The 18,488-nt window shown below is 42.1% G+C and overlaps 1 protein-coding gene across 4 annotated transcripts in view; it reads left to right on the forward strand.

Annotated features, from left to right (window-relative positions):
- The first annotated feature begins 4,556 nt into the window (after positions 1 to 4,556).
- Positions 4,557 to 18,488, forward strand: part of shisa6 (shisa family member 6) — a 62,652-nt gene continuing 48,720 nt past the window's right edge. Inside the window, exons 1-4 of one of the 4 annotated variants that reach the window (XM_076081612.1) lie at positions 4,557 to 5,119; positions 9,945 to 10,102; positions 16,052 to 16,147; positions 16,552 to 16,620. In XM_076081612.1, the coding sequence (XP_075937727.1) occupies positions 4,557 to 5,119; positions 9,945 to 10,102; positions 16,052 to 16,147; positions 16,552 to 16,620 (886 nt within the window). Of the gene's footprint in view, positions 5,120 to 9,944; positions 10,107 to 16,051; positions 16,148 to 16,551; positions 16,621 to 18,488 lie in introns of all 4 variants that reach the window. The other 3 variants (XM_076081620.1, XM_076081625.1, XM_076081632.1) reach the window with 3 other exon arrangements.

An 18,488-nucleotide genomic window follows, 5' to 3' on the forward strand; every position in this document is an offset into this window, starting at 1 on the left:
TTAGAGTCAACGGGTCCAGTATGGAGCGTCAGACACCTACAAGGTCGATATGAGCAGCGTGGCCCCTTTAGGGACACACATTCGTACCAAAATGGTGTTAAGATTCACTTTGCATCGAGTGTTGAGCTTTTGAAACACGTCGAGACTGCCTGGCTCATTAACAGAGGCGACGGAGCGGACCCTTGAACAGGGCCGGTGTCAGAGGAGAGCAATTCCCCTCTGCACCAGAACTGGGGCAGACATTTTGGTTGGTGCTCTGAGCTAAGCCAAATCAAGACCCACATAAAATCTCTGATTGAAAGACGAAATATAGACCGACTAGATACTAGAGAGAGAATGTGGGACAAATATCTGTGATGCTAATCAACCTGACAATTACAAGGCGAGTGCTTTCAAGAGCCTTCCCACAGCGAGTGTAAAGTGCTGTATTACTTTCCCTGTGTCATTGTTTTGTGCTGTTGGCGTGGAAAGCCACCGCCGAGCTCGAGATCTCTTAGCGTCATTCATTATTTCATTCTTCTGTCGAAATACAGTCTCATTATTCTCCAGCCAATGTCGACCCCGGCGTTACCTGTCAGCACTTTTTTGCTGAGGCCAGCTTTGTGCACTAATGGACGATCGCTCTTCCCTTTGTGCTCAACATGCTATCTGATGTGCCGTTTTGACTGGCAGAGGAATGGAGGGGCCAATTTGCAAATGCTGACTTCCAGAGCATCCAGTGTGGAAAGACATTCATCAAAAGCGTCGTGCCCTTTTTCATGTCTCCTTGTCATATTATCTGTGCAGCGCTGTCAGGGGCGTCGTGGAGTTGATCACACTTTATTTCTAAGGCCCGCTCGAGTAGGTCGCATGACTGGTGTAAAGTATGGCTGGGCAATTAAAGTCCACTTCCTCTTCTGTCTGGGATGTAAAATTACCAGCGAGAGATAAAGAACAAGTTGAGAAGGAAAAGTATAAATCCGCCAGGATTCATTATTGGAATGACTTTTGAATCCACCTGTAATAATGAGGAGCGACCCAGTGGCCAGAATCTTTTTTTTGGCATCGTATGCAAACCAAGGATACGTTGGACGACGTTTCTGAAACAAAACAAGGTTTCATATCAGCCTTGTATCACGGTTGCAGAAACGCACAATGCCTACTCGAGAATCTAAAATCCTTTCTACGTCTACAGATATTAGATATGAAAAAAACAACAACTTAATGGAGAGGATTTTCTTTTTTTCTTCTTCCCTAATTTATTCATCATCTGTATGATTGATCGTTGTTGTCACTGCTGTCGCCATTATCATCACGTCCTCATCGTCACCCATCATCACTGGTAAAATGCAGAATTATAGTCGTTTTCTGAGCTTTTGACCACATCTCGTTCGCAAATGAAACTGGCCCATCTGTCATCGAGGTGTGGACCTTCAATCATGTGATAACAGGTGGTTGTTAAAGGGTATCAAACATGGTCCTTGCTATCAGATGTAATATCTATCTTTGAAGCAACAGGACACTCCTTTACAGACAACCTGCTTGAGGAAAAGCCAGTATTAACGTGTGCTGTGAATCCTAACATTATTCAGAATTATAGTGAAGATAATAAAGCTTCCAAAAATGCTTTGGAACACTTTTTCAGACCCTTTTTTGGCGGAAAAAAGGGTCTGAAACGATGCACAAGACATTGAGAACATGTCCAATGTGTGAAAGGAACAGCCATAAAAAAAACATGAAGTCTTGTGTAAACATCGTGTAGCTTCAACAAGGAGCTGAAACAAGAAAAATGGAATATATTTGATACTTTCAGACAGTGGGGAATTAGGGAAAAAGATGGTTTTACCGCCTGTAAAGCAACTGAAGTTGAAAATGTATGTATTTGATAAGGTGACAAGCAGTGATGTCATTTCTTCTTTCAGCCAATCACATGCTCTCTGCCTCTTGAGTAAGCTCAACAGTTGTCATTGGGCTACTTTTACGTAATTGTGTAGGTAAAAATTGTTTTGGGCTATATGTGATTATTTTTACATTCATCAGTGTAATAACTTCAATGTAGTTAAATGTTGCAGAGAACAGTACGTATAATCACCTTGCCTTCTGGGGCGACATGAAACCCCTCTGCTATAAAAGTAATAACAGCAGACCTCGGTCAAACAGCATTCACCTTCATCAAATAGCACTCCGGCCGACTAAGACAAATAAATCTTGGCAGTGGTTTTTCGTCTGGACACCAGATGGATGAGCTTTGACACGCCGGATAATAACTGAGTGAATGAGGACAGCGGAGTTGAGGCAATGACAGCAAAGTATTTGAAAGTCAATTTGATATGGTTTCCTTTCGCTGTCAAATTACCTGTCTGGGATGTTTTAATGTGGTCATTTTCACCATCTGGTACAACCAGATTTACCAGATTCAAACACATTTGTGAATACGATTAAACCTCCATCCAAAAATACTGGACCTTAATAATTTCCACTCCCAGTTTTCTCCTTGTAATGCCTTTGTGGAGATGAACTGTTGCGTCATGGAAGGAACGGATGCGTTAACTGATCTATAAATTAAATGATGGTTGATGTTGGATGAAACAAGAAGACGTGTCCGATTCTCAGTCTTTGGAGGAAAATAAAGGATAAAGGCTTTTTTTTGGTCAGATGTTTGAATTCAATCTACAGAGGGAGCTGGCTTCTTCACAGAAGCCGCCGTATTTCTACAGTAGCCCAGAACGGACAACCCAAAAACTGGCCCAGATAGGGCCAATTTGAGTTTTTGAAATTTGACATTTGTTTATTTTACAGTTTATGTTTCTACAAACAAACTGTAAAAACAAGTCAATAGTAAAGGTGCTAAATTTGAAAGTCAGAGCATTTCTATTGCCTCCACATGGCGACGGCTGAGCCGGCAGCTTGAAGAGTGCTATACTTTAGCATTATCAGCTCTTTAAATACACAGTTATTTGCTGCTATAATTATTCTCTGGATATTGTGTAGAGAATCTTTAAAGTCAAATTTCAGGAAAAACCTAATTTCTGACAAAAGTCAGAATTTTGTGTATAATATCAAAACTTTTTCCCCATTGCTCTTTACATATCCAGTAATAACTCATTTTACTTTAAAAGTCAGAATAACAAAATTCCCAATTGGCATCAGACCTTTTTGAAGCAACCAAATCCTTTTCCACCTCCCCCTCGGCACTTGCATGCATGGCATTTGATTTATAATTCTAAAGTAAACCAGCTCGGGCAGGTTTTCACATTTCCCTGAACACACACACACACACACACACACACACACACACACACACACACACACACACACACACACACACACACACACACACACACACACACACACACACACACACACACACACACACACACACGAGTGGATCCAGCTTGTGTGCGCACTGATGCGTAAATGTACACCAACAGCAGCGCCTCGCCTCTTGCAGACAACTTCTACACTGTTATCTTTTTTTTTTTTTTTTTTCTTCCTCCTCCTCCGCGAGTTATCGAGTGAAGCATATGACCAAAAGCAGAGGGGGGGGGTGATGCCGATTGATAATTAACTGAGGTACCGAATTGGTGACGTGTGTGGAAGGGTGACGAGAGAGAGGGAGAGAGAGGGAGAGAGGGAGGCGGGCCGGAGAGGAGAGAGAGGTCTTGCCTCTTGTCTTGCTGAGGCTCTTTGATTCAGTGGCAGTGGCTGAGACAACCCCGTTACCGGCCACCGTTTACCCGGTAAGTACTGCTCATCTTCTGTCTTTTTTATGAGTTCATTCATTCTCAAAGAAGAAATATAGAAGTTAAAGCTCCGTTTCCACAAGTCGGATAAAAGAAAGTTCATGCGTAAAATCGAGGCGAATGAGGCAAAGAAAAACGCTGCACGGTGGCATTTGTTCCTTCTTGTGCCATTAAGGAACACGACTTGTGTCTGTTCTCGAGTTAAATAACCCGTTTTTTTGTTTGAAGAGAAATGAAAATCACAAAAAGATCGAACCTTTTTTACTTTTTGATGCTGAAGCGCTCCAAACATCCAAATGGAAACTTGGGCGCTGTCCGTGGTGCTGTAAGTGTTCGCAGGTCTAAACAAATCTAGTTTCCCCCAATTATCTATCAAACCTGCTTATTAATAATAAGGTTTCTCAGGGATACTTGGCCATGATATGAAGTCATTTATTACAGACTAAATCCCTCTGTACATGCCTCTCTTCTCCACAGCGTAACTACGAGCTTCGATCATACGCATGGTGAAGACTTCCGTGGAGGACATCGCGTCTTCATCTCTGTAGACGAAATAAAAAAAGGACATTTTGTCCAAAGCAGAACTTTTATAAGAAAACCCGATTCACGCTGGACGACAGCAAAGTCAGAAGATGCTTTGCGTGTCCGATGAGCGCAACATCTGCCAGTCAAAGTCCGTCAGTGAGAGCTTAGCACACAAAAAGGAGTAGCCTACCTGCGATGAAGAAACCCGCAAGAAGCTCCACGCGGTAAGAAGTGGAAGAGAGACACTGAGAGGGAAAGATCAGACGGAAGAGAGTGGCGGCCAAAGAACAAACACCAGCGCGTCCTCAAATGATGGGGATAAAGCACCTTCTGCTTCTTTTGATTTACTTAGACCCGCTGAATGTCCTGTGCGCCGCCGCCACCACCAACAAAAAGAGCAAAAACCCGCCGAGGAGGAACCCAAAGGTGAAGGAGGTCAACGGCAGCACCACCGCGGTCCCGCTGGCCGTTGCCGTCCCGGGGAAGATCACCCAGGTCCAGGCTCCCACGGTCCAGCACGACACCTGCATGGGCTACTACGACGTGAGCGGGCAGTACGACAAGGAGTTCAGCTGCAACAACACCGACCACCGCTTCTGCTGCGGCAGCTGCTTCCTACGCTTCTGCTGCGCGGACCGGGGAAAGCGGCTGGAGCAGAAGAGCTGCACCAACTACAACACACCGGACTGGATCAAGACCCAGCCGCCGTCGCCGGCGCCGACAGGTGACACGTACGACCCGGAACTGGACCAGACCAACACCACGGTGTACATCACCTGTGGGGTCGTGGCGCTCGTCATCGCCATTGGGATTTCTGTTAAAGTTGCCTATGATAAAGCCACCAAGCCCCCTCAGGAAATGAACGTGCACAGGTAAGTCTGTCCTTGGTTTTTTTTCATAGATGATGAAAAAGCATGATAACATGTCTAGAGCATAGGTTTCTGTATGTCAGCCTTAAAGGGACAGTTAGTTATACATGAAACTGCTCACAACAAGGTTTGTGGGTTATCGTGAGTAACCGGGTTATGATTTCTGGAAAGAGACATTGCTGTTGAGTTTTTCAAATATATATCTTTCAAGCCGAGTGTCAAATAGTCCCATCATTTTGGAGACATCTATACGGCTGATATCTCCAAAACTAAATAGCACTTCAGGTAAGAGCGGTTTTGATTTTGGGGTGAACTGTGCCTTTAAGACGCAAACAGGGATAAACCCATCATGTATTCCTGGAGCTTTGTGTCAAGTGTGGTCACTGCATTGTTTCTCATTTTAGCAAGAAAACATGTTGAATTGATCTTCATTTATAAACTGTAGAGAAATACTGTCACGTAACGCTGCATGTGTTCAGCTAAACTCGTTTTTCTGTGTAAAATCCTGACCGACACGACTCAACTGACTTACAGCGGCCTACTTAACTCGCGGGCTCAATATCACGAGTTCAAACAAGCCCATGACCTTTAACACAGTGCCATTACAATCCTGCCTAGAGCTTCCCGTTCACAAAAAATAAATCTCGATTGTAAGCCTTTCTATGGTACACACATGCCATTCAATCTCAGGAGGGGGAGCGGCTGGTGTTCGGCATCCGTTCAACCCGAGAGGGATAAAAGTAAATGGCACTGAAAGCCATTATGATCATGTTCATCCTGATGGGAGTGGTCTCTTCTACAATGACTGTATGTTTAAATCCTCAAGGCACCAGCAGTGGTCACTGAATTGCTCGATGAGCGTTAAGGCAACCTAATGTGTGTATATATATATATATATATATCCCAGAGAGCCTCGTCGGTTTTGAATTAAGTCCGTCTCAATGGATTTACACTAAATCTCCTCTGTGGCCCCAAAAAACAACTCAAAATTTCGGGCAGATTTTTCCATTTGAAAGACTCCTCTTCTTTTGATGAACTGAAGGGAGACATCCTTCCATTCAGACAGAAGCTTAGTTATATATCTGAGTTTCTTTCTTGATGACGTTAAATATTCGTGACAATCAAAGCTTGTTACTGTCACGTTATTGACAGTAACATATGCAAACAACCCCATAACTGATTTATGATGACAATGTGGCTCCATTCTGATTGGTGCTCAGAAGTATGTGACATCATCCTTTTCCCACTGCGCCCCGCCTACTTTAAACCAGTAAAAAAAAATACAAGAAAAAAAATGAACATATGCAATCAGGGCCTTTAAAAGTGGACGAATCCTGTAACCAAAGCCGGAGCCATTCAACGATTAATTGGTCGCCAGAACACTTTTTCATAAACTATTGATGATTTATTAGTTGTCGTTCTTTAACTCAAAAGGCCACACATCTGATCGTCCTAGCCTCTCAAAAATGAAGACTTGATGCTTTTCCTCGTCTTTCTTCATCGTAAACTGAATATCTTTGTGTTTTTAGACTGCTGACCGGACAAAACAAGCAATTTAGAGATGTCAGCTTGAGCTGTATAGGTGTCCGTTATGTGCAGCTTTCTAACATCTTATAGACCAGGTGATTAATCAATAATAAAAGAATAATCATTGGTTGCAGCTCAACTAGTTCAACGTCTGGCATAGACTTAAGGTTAGTGTATCGCTGAGGCAAGGTTTTTAAACTCTGGTTTCCTCCCACAGTTCATTCTCTCGATGGCATAAACGGCTTTATAAGTGTCCAGGCTGTCTTTTATGTGATGCATGCTGGGATACTCTCCAGCCCCACTGAAGCAGGTGTTGAAATTCTATTTAAAAAAGTATAAATGGGTTTTTAATTGAGGTTAGATCTGACTAAAATTGCATGTTTTCCACCCACTGATTTAGAAAGAAAAATCACTTAGTCATCGCTCTTATCCAAGAGTCACTTGAGTCACCTGCCATTAAGCAGAGGCCATCCCGGACAGAGCAGAGGAGGAGGTATTGCGTTGACTTAACAATATGTATATAATTAAGCATTGTTATCCCTCGGTCATGACACTTTGGCACCTGCTGCTTTGAGAATGTTAGAGTGGATTACTCAGCTTTCTGAGAAACACAGTGAGAAGTTCTTTCTGATAAAAAGAAATCAAAATTCTAGCCCCGACAACAACACAAAGGAGCTCTGTTGTAGATTCAATTCCAGCTCCAGTGATTGCTCTAAGTGTCATCTCAAAAGTTGGCACAGTCAGCTTTTTAATATCCAGATGGACTAGTGAGACTTTACAATACAGTATTTCATTTGAAACAACAAAAAAGAACAACAGAGCTCATGACGCAGCACTTTTTCCATCTCTGCTCGGAGAAAATGAAGAGATGGTGAAGTTTGTGTCTCCTTGCTGTGCTTCTATCCTCGCCGCGGGGCGTACTTTAAAGTGGAGCTGCTTAATGCCACCACTCCGGTGTGAGCAGGAGCCATGAGAGTGGAGCGAGAGGTCGATTAAATGAGGAGGCATGGCTTGCTGGCTGCTCAATGGTGTTATTTTGTATTTTTTTATGATTTGTTTATTTTCACCGACCATTTGGCACATAGCGCTGTAGTAATGATGTCTGCTGGAATAGAGCTCGGAGGCTGGCAGCAGACATTCACGACGACAGCCGTGACCAAAAAGAAGTAGTGGAACATGGGATTAGCTGTATATTTGGCTCGGGCCTGCTGCTAAAAAGTGGGTGCTTCTCTAAGGCAATCTCGTCTCATACCTCTGCGACTGAAGGAGGACTGTGAGCAGAATACTGAGCTGTTGGCAGACCTTTGCCGGTTGGTCTGTGACCTTCACCGAAACACAATAAATGCAGAGTGAGAGCTGAAGCCAGTGGTTTGAACAGGCTGTATTGATCACATTCTGCAGGCTAAACAGAGAGGCAATGTGTGCCGGCTAGGTGGCGAGAATAAAAGACTGAGAAACTGAGTTGAAAGGAAAGACGACTGAATGGGCAAAAATAGCTGCAGGTGACTGAAAGTTCAATGCAAAAGGGAGAGAGAAGCTCAGTTTGTATGAGAAGTCTAACTCAGAATGTAATGTCAGCTGATTTTAGCTCATCAGAGAAATAATGGTGTCAGCAAAACGTTTGGACAATAAATCACAACAGATTGCAGAGCGATGGCGAAGATCTGTTCTAGACGTCATTACATAGTTTGTCCACAAGAGAACGATGACATTTTTGTTTCTGCTTTTGAGTAGATGGATCACTCTGTTGGCCTTATCTTAACATGATACTGCTGGTGGTCTTCTGTACTATAAACAAATCCCACGGAAAGAACAAAACCAACAAAGTGTGTCTCTGTCCGAGTTCCCGTCCCTCAGACTCAATCCCATAGGTTCCTACTGGAGATCTAAATCTTTACAATTAGATTTTATGTTTAGTTTTTTCCTAAAATAGTGAGGCACTGTTATTTTTAGTGAATGTTAAACAAACAGGAAGAAAAAGCACAATTGTTGGGGTCTATTTTCAGCGCCGATTAATCCACATTTGCTGCTCTAGTGAGTATTTGTGGCAGCAGGACGTTGTGTGTGGCATTGAGTCAAAGTGTTGGTGAAGGAACACGTCACCCAGTGCAACAGTGATGCTCATTGATACGTTTGTAATAGTGTTTGCACAACAATGGAGCTCTATGGCACAGAGGAAGAAGATACATCCGACTTTGGAAACACACAATACTTGTTAGAAGGGTCAACTCATTGTTGCTTTGTTGGTCATATAAAAACTGTTTAAGGTACTTTAACACTGTTGTGTTCGTAGCTCTCAGAGGACAGCACTTTATGTTGTTATAGCAGACGTCTGTTTCTCTGTAAATCAGTTCAATTGTGGCGTTCCCCTAGGGCCCATTCTTGGCCCCTTGTTGTTTTCAGCTTGCACGCTTTTCGTCAAAAACGGTTTTAGGATATTAAAAAAAAGATTGGCTGTATTGTTGACAGACGTTTTGAACTCCCAAATATCGATACTAGTATAAACCCCCAAAATGCAGTATTGATCAGGCTCTGTTGGGATTATTAACAGTCACAGCGTGTCTGACAAATATTTCTGCAGTTTCCATGCGACTTGAAAACAATCAAAAGTGTCTTTTACTTTTTTTGGTTTTGTTTCACAGGCAAAATGTTTATCTTTCTCATTAAAACATTCAAAGTTCTGCAAACTATTGTAGCTCCTGCTGCACACGACACAGCAGCCAACTGGGACAGTGCAAAATCAGGTCGCCTCCGTCTGCGAAAAAGAAACGGCTAAAGTGTTCTCATCCTGGAAGGGAAACGCTATTAATATACTGTATATCTCCCAAAGTCACAGAGTTATAGAGAAGTGGAGTATGTGGTTGCTTTAGGTTGACATTGACACACTTAAATTGCCCTTTCATTTCCTTTAAGGAAAAACGCGGAGCCGGCACTCCATCTCACAAGCGGACACTCTTCCACCAAAAGTTGGAAATGGTGTTGGTGAAATATTGCTTTTATTTTGTGACTTCAAGAGAGACACTGACTTCTAACTCCTCGTGTGTGTGCCTTGAGCTCGAGTCCGGCAAGCATAATAGGACTGGTCTGTACCTTGTGTTCAGCGCTATTGAAAAGCTAACTCCCTTGTGGCTCTGGGTGTAATTAGGATTTCCTCTCTGCCTTGTCCCCGTACCTCAATGATTCAAATTGGAGCTGGAGCTAAATAAATTAGGAAGACCTTCAGGGGGATGACGGGGAGAAAAAGGAAAAAAAAGAAAATGTTGGTAATTGCTCTTTTCTCATTTGTGTGATTTCTTTCCAGAGCCCTGGCAGACATTCTGAGGCAACAGGGACCAGTTCCAATATCTCAGTACGAACATGAAAACATTGCAGCGATTGATGGATCACCCAAAGATGAGACGCCGGTCAGAACCTCGAAGAATCATTACACACCCGTTCACACCAAGGCATCAAACCACGGTAGGTGACACTGCTCTGCTTTTACACAGATCAATAGCTCCGACTGTGAGTGACTTGTTCAAGGCCAAATGATTTGTCTTATGTAGCTTCCACTACATAAATACAACTTTATGTTATTACGATGGTAAAGCTTAAGTATCGTAAAGAAAGACCCCATTCGCTCTCCCTAATCTGCCACAACATTCTTTGATTGACATCCACTGAAATAGATGGACCTTGAATCTTAAGCTTTTCCCCCTCAATCTTTGTAAAGACGAAACACATCAGGAAATACACAGAGAATTAAATGCAAGGCCCTGGCTCCTTACGCTGCGGTTCCCATAAGCCTACTCGGCATTGGCTCAAAATTGAGACGCAAATTATCATCTTCTGCGGGAGACGCAAGCTTTTTGTCCAGAGATAATTCTTTCGTGTGACGCCGTTCCTCCTACTTTTATCCGGTCGGTCTCCAGATCCCTGCTCCAGGGATCAGCTCGTTTGCTAAGTGCCCTAGTATGGTGTCCCAGATTGTTGTGTTTCACTCTGGTGTCACCCTGCCTCCACCCTCCTCTCCACCGCCGCCGCCACCACACGTGTCAGAAGAGAGCTGATACAGACTGTACTGAACTGCACGGTGTGAGCAACGTTTCTGCAGCATTTTGAATATGTTCTCGTTCTACCAAAGACAAGTAGATTACTCCACGCTTCGTCACCATTCCGGTTTTAAATAATCTTCTGTTTGTATTATGTCTGCGATATTTAAAGTATCATCTTTCTTATATAAATCAGATCTGCTTTTCCGCTGAAACCGCTGATGTTTTCAGATTTTAAACTTTGCAGAGTTTTAAAAAATCAATGAAAATTGTGAGGACATTTTGAGAATATGCTGTTGAGCGTTTTAACCAAACCATTGAGTTTATCTTTAACAAACCACGATGTATTCATCAAGGTGAAAGCTCAGTTTTGCCAGAATCTCTTTCCTACAACAGCAGTTTAGCCTTCAATATTAATGGGATTTAAGACAGTTAAGAAAGTCCAGGAATCAAGAAAGTTCATGTTTGTTTGCAATAAACAGAAGAAGTAAAACCACCGAGGCTGAACATACAAAAGGAGCCACCATGAATGGATTATCTAGCGGGCAAACGGTCCACCGCACCAGCGTCCCAGACCTCCTGGTCCACCAAACACTTTAAGTCGGTGTTAATTTAAGTCATTGCAAATTTGTTTGATAATCCTGCATGCACCACTAAAGCACATTATGAATTAAGATGATATGCAACACCTGCGGTAATACTTGTTGTAAAGGTCCCATCTTGGAGGTGAGTTTTGGGGTCTAAATGATTTTGAAAGCAAACGCTGAGTTGAAATTGTGCGTCTTAGTAAAAACATTGTGCTCGATCATCATATTCTACAGACTCAAGGAAACATCCTTGAGACACGTCAATGTTTTTCAATGAAAATGAGAATAATGCCGTAAAAATGATCATTCAATATCGCAACTGCAAAATCAGTCACCATTGGGTATCTTTCAAGATCATTCAACCCTCGTCAGCATTTCTGGGAAAATGCAGAAACATCATAGCATTGAATGTTCTGCAACAAAATCTAAATTCCATCCCCTCAGAATCATCCACATGAAACCTTGTACTAAAGACATTTATTACTCTTCTTTGTCCAGTGTTGAGCTGGAATCGGTCTTTATTATTTACTGGTACTGGCTCATGTTGGTGAAGTGCTGTATTATTTCTATCAGCAGCAGCACAAGTGTCTAAACTTTAAGCACATATCTGAGGAGATATGGGACACAGAGAGAGGAACAGGCTTTATGGCCATTTAGATTTTTATTAATAGTACTTTGACCTGGTGCAAATTTCTGTGCAATCATAATTATTAAACGTGATGTGTTGCTCATTGTAGTGCCGTGAGCGTAAGCAAATATCTGTGATTCACAAAGCCACACATCATTTAGCATGAAGCGCCCACAGAAAAGATGTCTTGATCGTCTGACCTGTGTCATATCAGCCTGCTGCCGTGTGCTGTGTGAGCGGGACGTGACACTGTTCGGGTGAGTGCTTTTGACGGGAGGGTGTCCAAGCGGAGATGGAGGCACTCCAGGGAAGACGTGACACCGATTTATGACAAATTCATGACAGTGATGTGAATTTAAAACAGAAGATGGCTCTGTTCTGTCTTCAGTGTGGAAATGATCAAAGCTCATTATATTTTTATGGCGGATTCTGGACGTTGTTAAAGCCGTTGTTGGGCTTCTCTTCGTAGATTTTAGTGTTACTACTGACATTTTCCAGGATGAGCTCTTATGCGCTGGGACACTGTTACTACTAAAGTACAGTATGCCAATGTGAATATGTAATCAGGTATGACAGAGGTCCGAGGTCTAAATATGTAAATTTGATTTCACACCTTCAGAATTTACTTTGGTTTTCAATGAATAGAAAGGTTAGGTGAGTAAAAGGGTTTAATTTAAAAAAATAAACATTTCCAATCAATATTGCATGTTTAACCCATTTGTGAGTTCAACACACTGGAAACAGCAGAACAAATTCTCCTTTCATGATGTTTCCCACTGAGTTGAGAAAGAATAATGTTCCATTATCCACATCTGGTTTCTAAGAGGTCCTTTATGAGATTGGTTGGTCTGAAACCATCTCCTGGGTCACAGATCAGTTAATGAGTGAAGAGGATAATGATGGATTTGTTTTTATGTAGCAGCAACAAGGAGGATAAATAATTGCTGCTGTCAGAAGCCACACTCAGTTGGTGTCCTGTATAGTGTGAAGCTTATTCCCTCTTTTAAATCCTATTTATTACTGCTCTTATATGCCCTCAGTGATAAAAAAAAAAAGGTGTCCTTAAAATAATAATTCAACAAAGACACTTTTATGGCATTTCTTCCAAATAGGAAAGTATTAACCTCGAGGGGGAAACAATAAAGAGACGCTAATGACAATGCAATGGTGGATATCTGGATTTAAAATCAAAAACATCAACAATGTATGATGTGAACTTCTCCCACTGGATGTTCCAGAAGAGTTATTATACCGAGATGAGATGCCGTTGTCTGTGGATGGTACTTCTCCAGGACTGTCCTTGAGTGGGCATTACCACTTCAATTTCCCAGAGTTCTGTTCTCTCATTTCGTTTTCTGCTCTAAAGTTTCGATGATGCTGTAAAACAAATAGGCGACAAATGTCTCCCACACTTTGCAGACAGAATGGACTCATCTCTGCAGGACACTGGGAGCAGCTGGTTCATTTGGGGTTTTAAAACCCTGCAGAAGTTGACTGACTATAAAATGACACGAGACAAACTTCGGAATGATATTTGGAAAGAATGATGTCATATTGCTGATGATAGTGAGTCTGGGTGTCTCAGTCTTCCTGTAAAGTCACGATTACAGACAAGTTCATTAGTATTGTATTAAGGGTAGAACGGTTCTGGGGTCTCGGTTTGTTTTGGGTTCAGCAGAGAAAATAATAATAATGATTAATCATTTTTTTAAATTCAAAAAGTGAAGAAATAATAAAAACACAAACAATAAAGCTGTAAAAGTCATTTCTTTATGGACTTGGCTTCATACATGGATGCAGTTTTATATCGAAACAGGAAAGTAACTTCCCCAAAAATTTGCCTCTTTAGCATTAAAGAGAATAGTTCAACATTTTGTACGGATGATGCATTGCAAACAGTTCTTCCCATTGGTTGGAGCCAGGCTTGTTTTTTTGAAAACCTATTCGTGATTTGTCAGAAACGAAACGTAAATCACAATGCAGATTATTGTATGGGCTGGATTTGTGCCGTCCACATCCGAGTCAAATATGCACAAAAACAATGATTTCAACAGTCTGGATGTTTGATACGACCATTCCATCTTCCGATGAACACGGCGAAATGTGGTGGAAAGTTGAGTTCGTAGACCTTAAGTTAACAGTAAAGTGATTTAGGGTTAACCCACGTTATATGACCCCCTTTGACATGAATGTGCACACTTCAGTCACTCATTTGAAAACTGTTCATTTTCCTCTGAAGGCCGAGTCAAATCGAAGTTTGTAAATTTCACTTTTATCCAGAGATTTGAGTTTTTATCTCTGAAATAAAACACTTCGCATTCATTTATAAATGTGTGATGAAAACTTTAACAGAATGGTTATTCCCCAACAGAAAAGGTTAGATCCGTCCTCATTATGCAGCGTCGATAAGGCAATTTTGAGGAACATTTCCGGAGATAATAAGCGGCTATATGTTTGTACTGCCACATGGGAGCAATTCATTTCACAGTCAGCGTCTCCAGCTACCTGATTCCAGCTCCACGGTGTCGTCCTTGGAGCATATAGAGGTGAATCATCTCTGCGTTTCCCCCCCGGGAGACATCACACACACACATATATACACTACTGCATCATCGGCATAGACACAACAGTGTGCTGTTAAAAATCACAAGATGCAGGGAAATACGTTTATTCCTTTTCTTTTCATATTTGCGGGATTTCTTCCAAGGTCCCACATTAACGGAGCGTGCGCCAGTAACCAGTTAATATTCTTCCTCTGGGTTTGATGAAAAGAAACAAACGGGCCGCGGTTCTCGGGTTTGAGTGCCAAACCTTGGTGTGATGAAGACCAGGCCTAAAGGTCCCAGGTGTTTCTTTTCATTATGATAATTTGAAATGCTGTTCGATATCGGCTTCCCGAGGGCCAAAGGTCTGAGTGATGTTATTGGCTTTGAAGTGGTTCCCTTGGAGAAAGAGGCATTTAACTGTTCGCCAGTTAATGTGGAGAGGGGAGAGAGGAGAGGTTTGATGAACTAAGTTTTTTGTCTGTATGTTTTCTGTTCTTTTTTTGCTGTTTTCGTCGACACTACATTCTTTTATTCCTTCTCAAGACTTGTCTGGGATTGACAGGGCAATTAAAAGGTGTCGGGGTGCTAGCAGGCACCTCGTCTTGCTGCTTTGTGTTCAGGACAGACTCTCAATTACAGCACTGGTGCAGAGGAGAGTTAACAGTGATGTGGTACAAATTGCAGGTGTATACCTGAGGTGTGTGCTATCCTCGGAGAAGGGTAACGTAAATCCCTTCTAAAATCAAGTGTATCCAACTCCAATCATCTTGCCTCTAAGAAGCCAAAAGCATTGCGGTTTTATTTTTCAATCAAATGTAATATTTCACTCACTGTGGAGAAAGCCCTGAGACCTGCAGACTGCATCTTTGGCATCTTTGAGCAATATTGACAAGCTGCTGATCCCTCCCTAGAGTTGGTTTCATCAGTTGTGCCATTTTAGCCCCGTTTAGTATTCTTGTCATCTACGGCTGGTCTGTTGTAAAATGGCAGATATTTCTGAGGAAATTGAATACAGACACTCGTCAGTATTAAGGCCCACGGAACGGCCACGATCGATGGATTTGCTCGTGGGAGCGACGTGCTGTAAATCCATCTGTTCACAACACAGTCGCTACAATAAAACATTGGCGTTGTACGTGTCTGCAAACCAAAGCTACGCTGAATCTCGAAGTTTCTGAACCAAACACTAAGCTACATATAAACATTTCCGCACATTTACATCAACGTTGTAGTGTTTTAACAGCTTGTGGTGCTTTAGCCGTTTAGAAAAACTCTTAAGCGTTGAGCCACCGTTAAAGCGGCACATGTCACAGAATTTTAAACTCAGTGACTGGATGTGTCTGATGTGCTGAAATGCACCTTGGGAGTTGTCGTCAACATCTGGGAGTAAACGGCCCACTACAGAGAAAATTCAAAGAATGTCAAGGCTTTCTGATGAGCTAGCACCGACATGTTTCTATGTTGCTAGCTAGTTAGCTTGCTATTATTCTACTTCACCAACTAGTAACACCTATTTCACAAGGATGGATTTCACTGCACATTCTGACGTGACCTTTCGGCAAAGACAAAGACTTTTTGCTGAAATATTAATTTCCCACAATCGTTTATCCCACCAGGACACTATGGGAAAGAAAACCTGCGCGGCGGAGGCCAAGACATGCACAACTTCATCTCTTCTGGGTTCGTGACACTCGGACGAGGCCACTTGAAAGGTAAAGTCCGTCCTCGTTAAGTGGTTTTCTCTTCACAGGATCCTGAAGTTCAGAATAACAATCGTTTCCCTCACAGAGCCACTGTGACATGCTGTCGTTCTCTTTCTGCCAAATAATAAAGTGACTGTGACTTTAGTTTCAGCTCAGTGGAAGTTGGACATGACAATACATAATGGCTTGAAGTGACATCTTGCAAAAGTCCACACAAACATTTATTATCTGTGATTAAATCCACACTTCCACTGACAAACTAACACTTCCCGCCAGTGTGAACGCAGCATGGCACAGTAGTAGATTTCCCGGCTATTGTCCTCCTTTGGAGTTTTAATGAATCCGAAGCAGTGTTGGAGCGAGAATGAGCTGTAAACAAGCGGCCCGTTGTTGTTGCGTTTTTGTTTTTACAGCGCAGCACTCTATAGACGAATCGGGGCAGATGTCCTGGCAGGGCGATATGGACATCCCTCTCTCCTACGGTACGTTCCACAAATGTTCCGCTTTCTGCCGGAGAACCGGCTCTCTGTTCGCACCCGATAGGAAAAGTCACTCACACTTCAACACACACCGACCAGCCGAGCGCCCTTGGCTGATAATCACAGAGCAGTCATTCGGTGCCAAAAGTCTGATATATATATATATATTTTTTTCCTGTTGGTGGTTTTGTGAGCCAAAATGTTTCCACTGGTGATTGTTTGTCAGCAGGTTTGAATGAATGCCGTAGAGTTTATCTGCACGGCTTTTATGAACAGATGAGGGTGTCAAAACAAACAGTGTTAATCTTGACGGCTGATAAACTCTTCTTAGGTGTCTGCAAGGTAAGTGAAAGTTTGATTTAAACACTCAACTTGAAGCATTTAGCTCTGCTGGAGTGACCATGCCAGTGGTGGTTTTGCTCTGTATCAATCACAGTGTTAGCTTGATGTTGATGTCTATTTCCTTGATGATATTTGAGGGCAGTGTATGTGTACCGTTACGTTTTCTTCACGGTTTGAAATCATTTTATTAAAGCTGAATACATGAGCCGATCGATCCAAATGCTGGAGGTCCTGATTCACAACTACTGAATGTATATAGGAAGTGGACGTAGTCAATGTGATGTCACCCATCGGTTTGTGGACTTCTGGTTTTGAAGCCTTGAGTTCGGCATTTCGGCTGTTGCCATCTTGGTTTTTGGTCGCCGCCATCTTGCTTTTTGCAACCAGGTAGAGACATGAAAGGGTGGAGCTAAGTACAACCGAACTCTAACAAGACATTTTTAGGCGGAAAAAATGTTACAATTAACTTTCATGAAGTGAAAACACAATGTGAAAGGGTTAAAGTTGATTAAACGAAAACACAGACAACTCGCAGACCGGACAACCATGGTAACGACCTGTCAATCACTGTGTAGCCCCGCCCTAAAGCATCCCCTTCTTTATGGTTTGACTCTAAATGGACCATAATGTACTAAATGAACATCATGCTGTATTGAAGAAGACTTGAAACTAGAGATTGAGACCATAAACTCATGTTTACAATGTTTACTGAGGTAATAAATCAAGAGAGAAGTAGAGTCATTTTCTCATTGACTTCTATACAACCAGAAGAGTTGCCCCCTGGTGGTCACTAGAGAGAATGCAGCTTTAAGACACTTAAAACTGAAGGCTGCTGTCTGACACCAACTAATACACTGATGAGCTTATATTATCGTTATAATATGAATTCATGTTTTCAACAACTTAAATGATCAGGACACATTTTGATCCTTGTTGAACTTCATAAACACGCCGTCCACCTGCAATTGAAGTGATAAAAACAAATATTTCTGACTGGTTTTGACTTCTCTCGGGTCTCTTATTGGAAAAAATAGATGCTTGTCATTTTTGTGTAGCTTCTCCATGGGTCTGTTTCAGATCAGGTCCAATAGTTTCTAAAGTTAATGTACTGTTGCTGCTGTAAGTGACATAGATACCCAGAGAACGCTGTGCCAAAAGGTATTTCTTCTCACGGGGTGTATTTTATTGAACCAATGATTGTAACATGACAGCTTTATTTTAGAGTGTCTGTGATTTACAGCAACGATCGTTGCGAGTAGAAGTTTTGCAGTCGAAATGGGTTTGCTAGATCACAAAATATGTCTGGTGTTGCTGAAAAGGAAAAAAGCCTTTCTTCAACTTGCTCCATGCGTTTTTATCCATCAATCCTCTCTGCCAGCGCTTTAGTAGTTTTACACAAGCATCTCAAACACAGCTCTTCTTGTAGGATCCCCGAAGCCTCTACTCCCCGACGTTTAGTCACATTGACTCGTGTGTCGGCTTTGTTGCTATATCTATATATATATCTATATATATATATATATATATAT

The sequence above is a fragment of the Anarhichas minor genome, unplaced genomic scaffold, assembly GCF_050575085.1.
Source record: "Anarhichas minor isolate MPS153535 unplaced genomic scaffold, ASM5057508v1 ptg000007l, whole genome shotgun sequence".
Classification (NCBI taxonomy): Eukaryota; Metazoa; Chordata; class Actinopteri; order Perciformes; family Anarhichadidae; genus Anarhichas; species Anarhichas minor.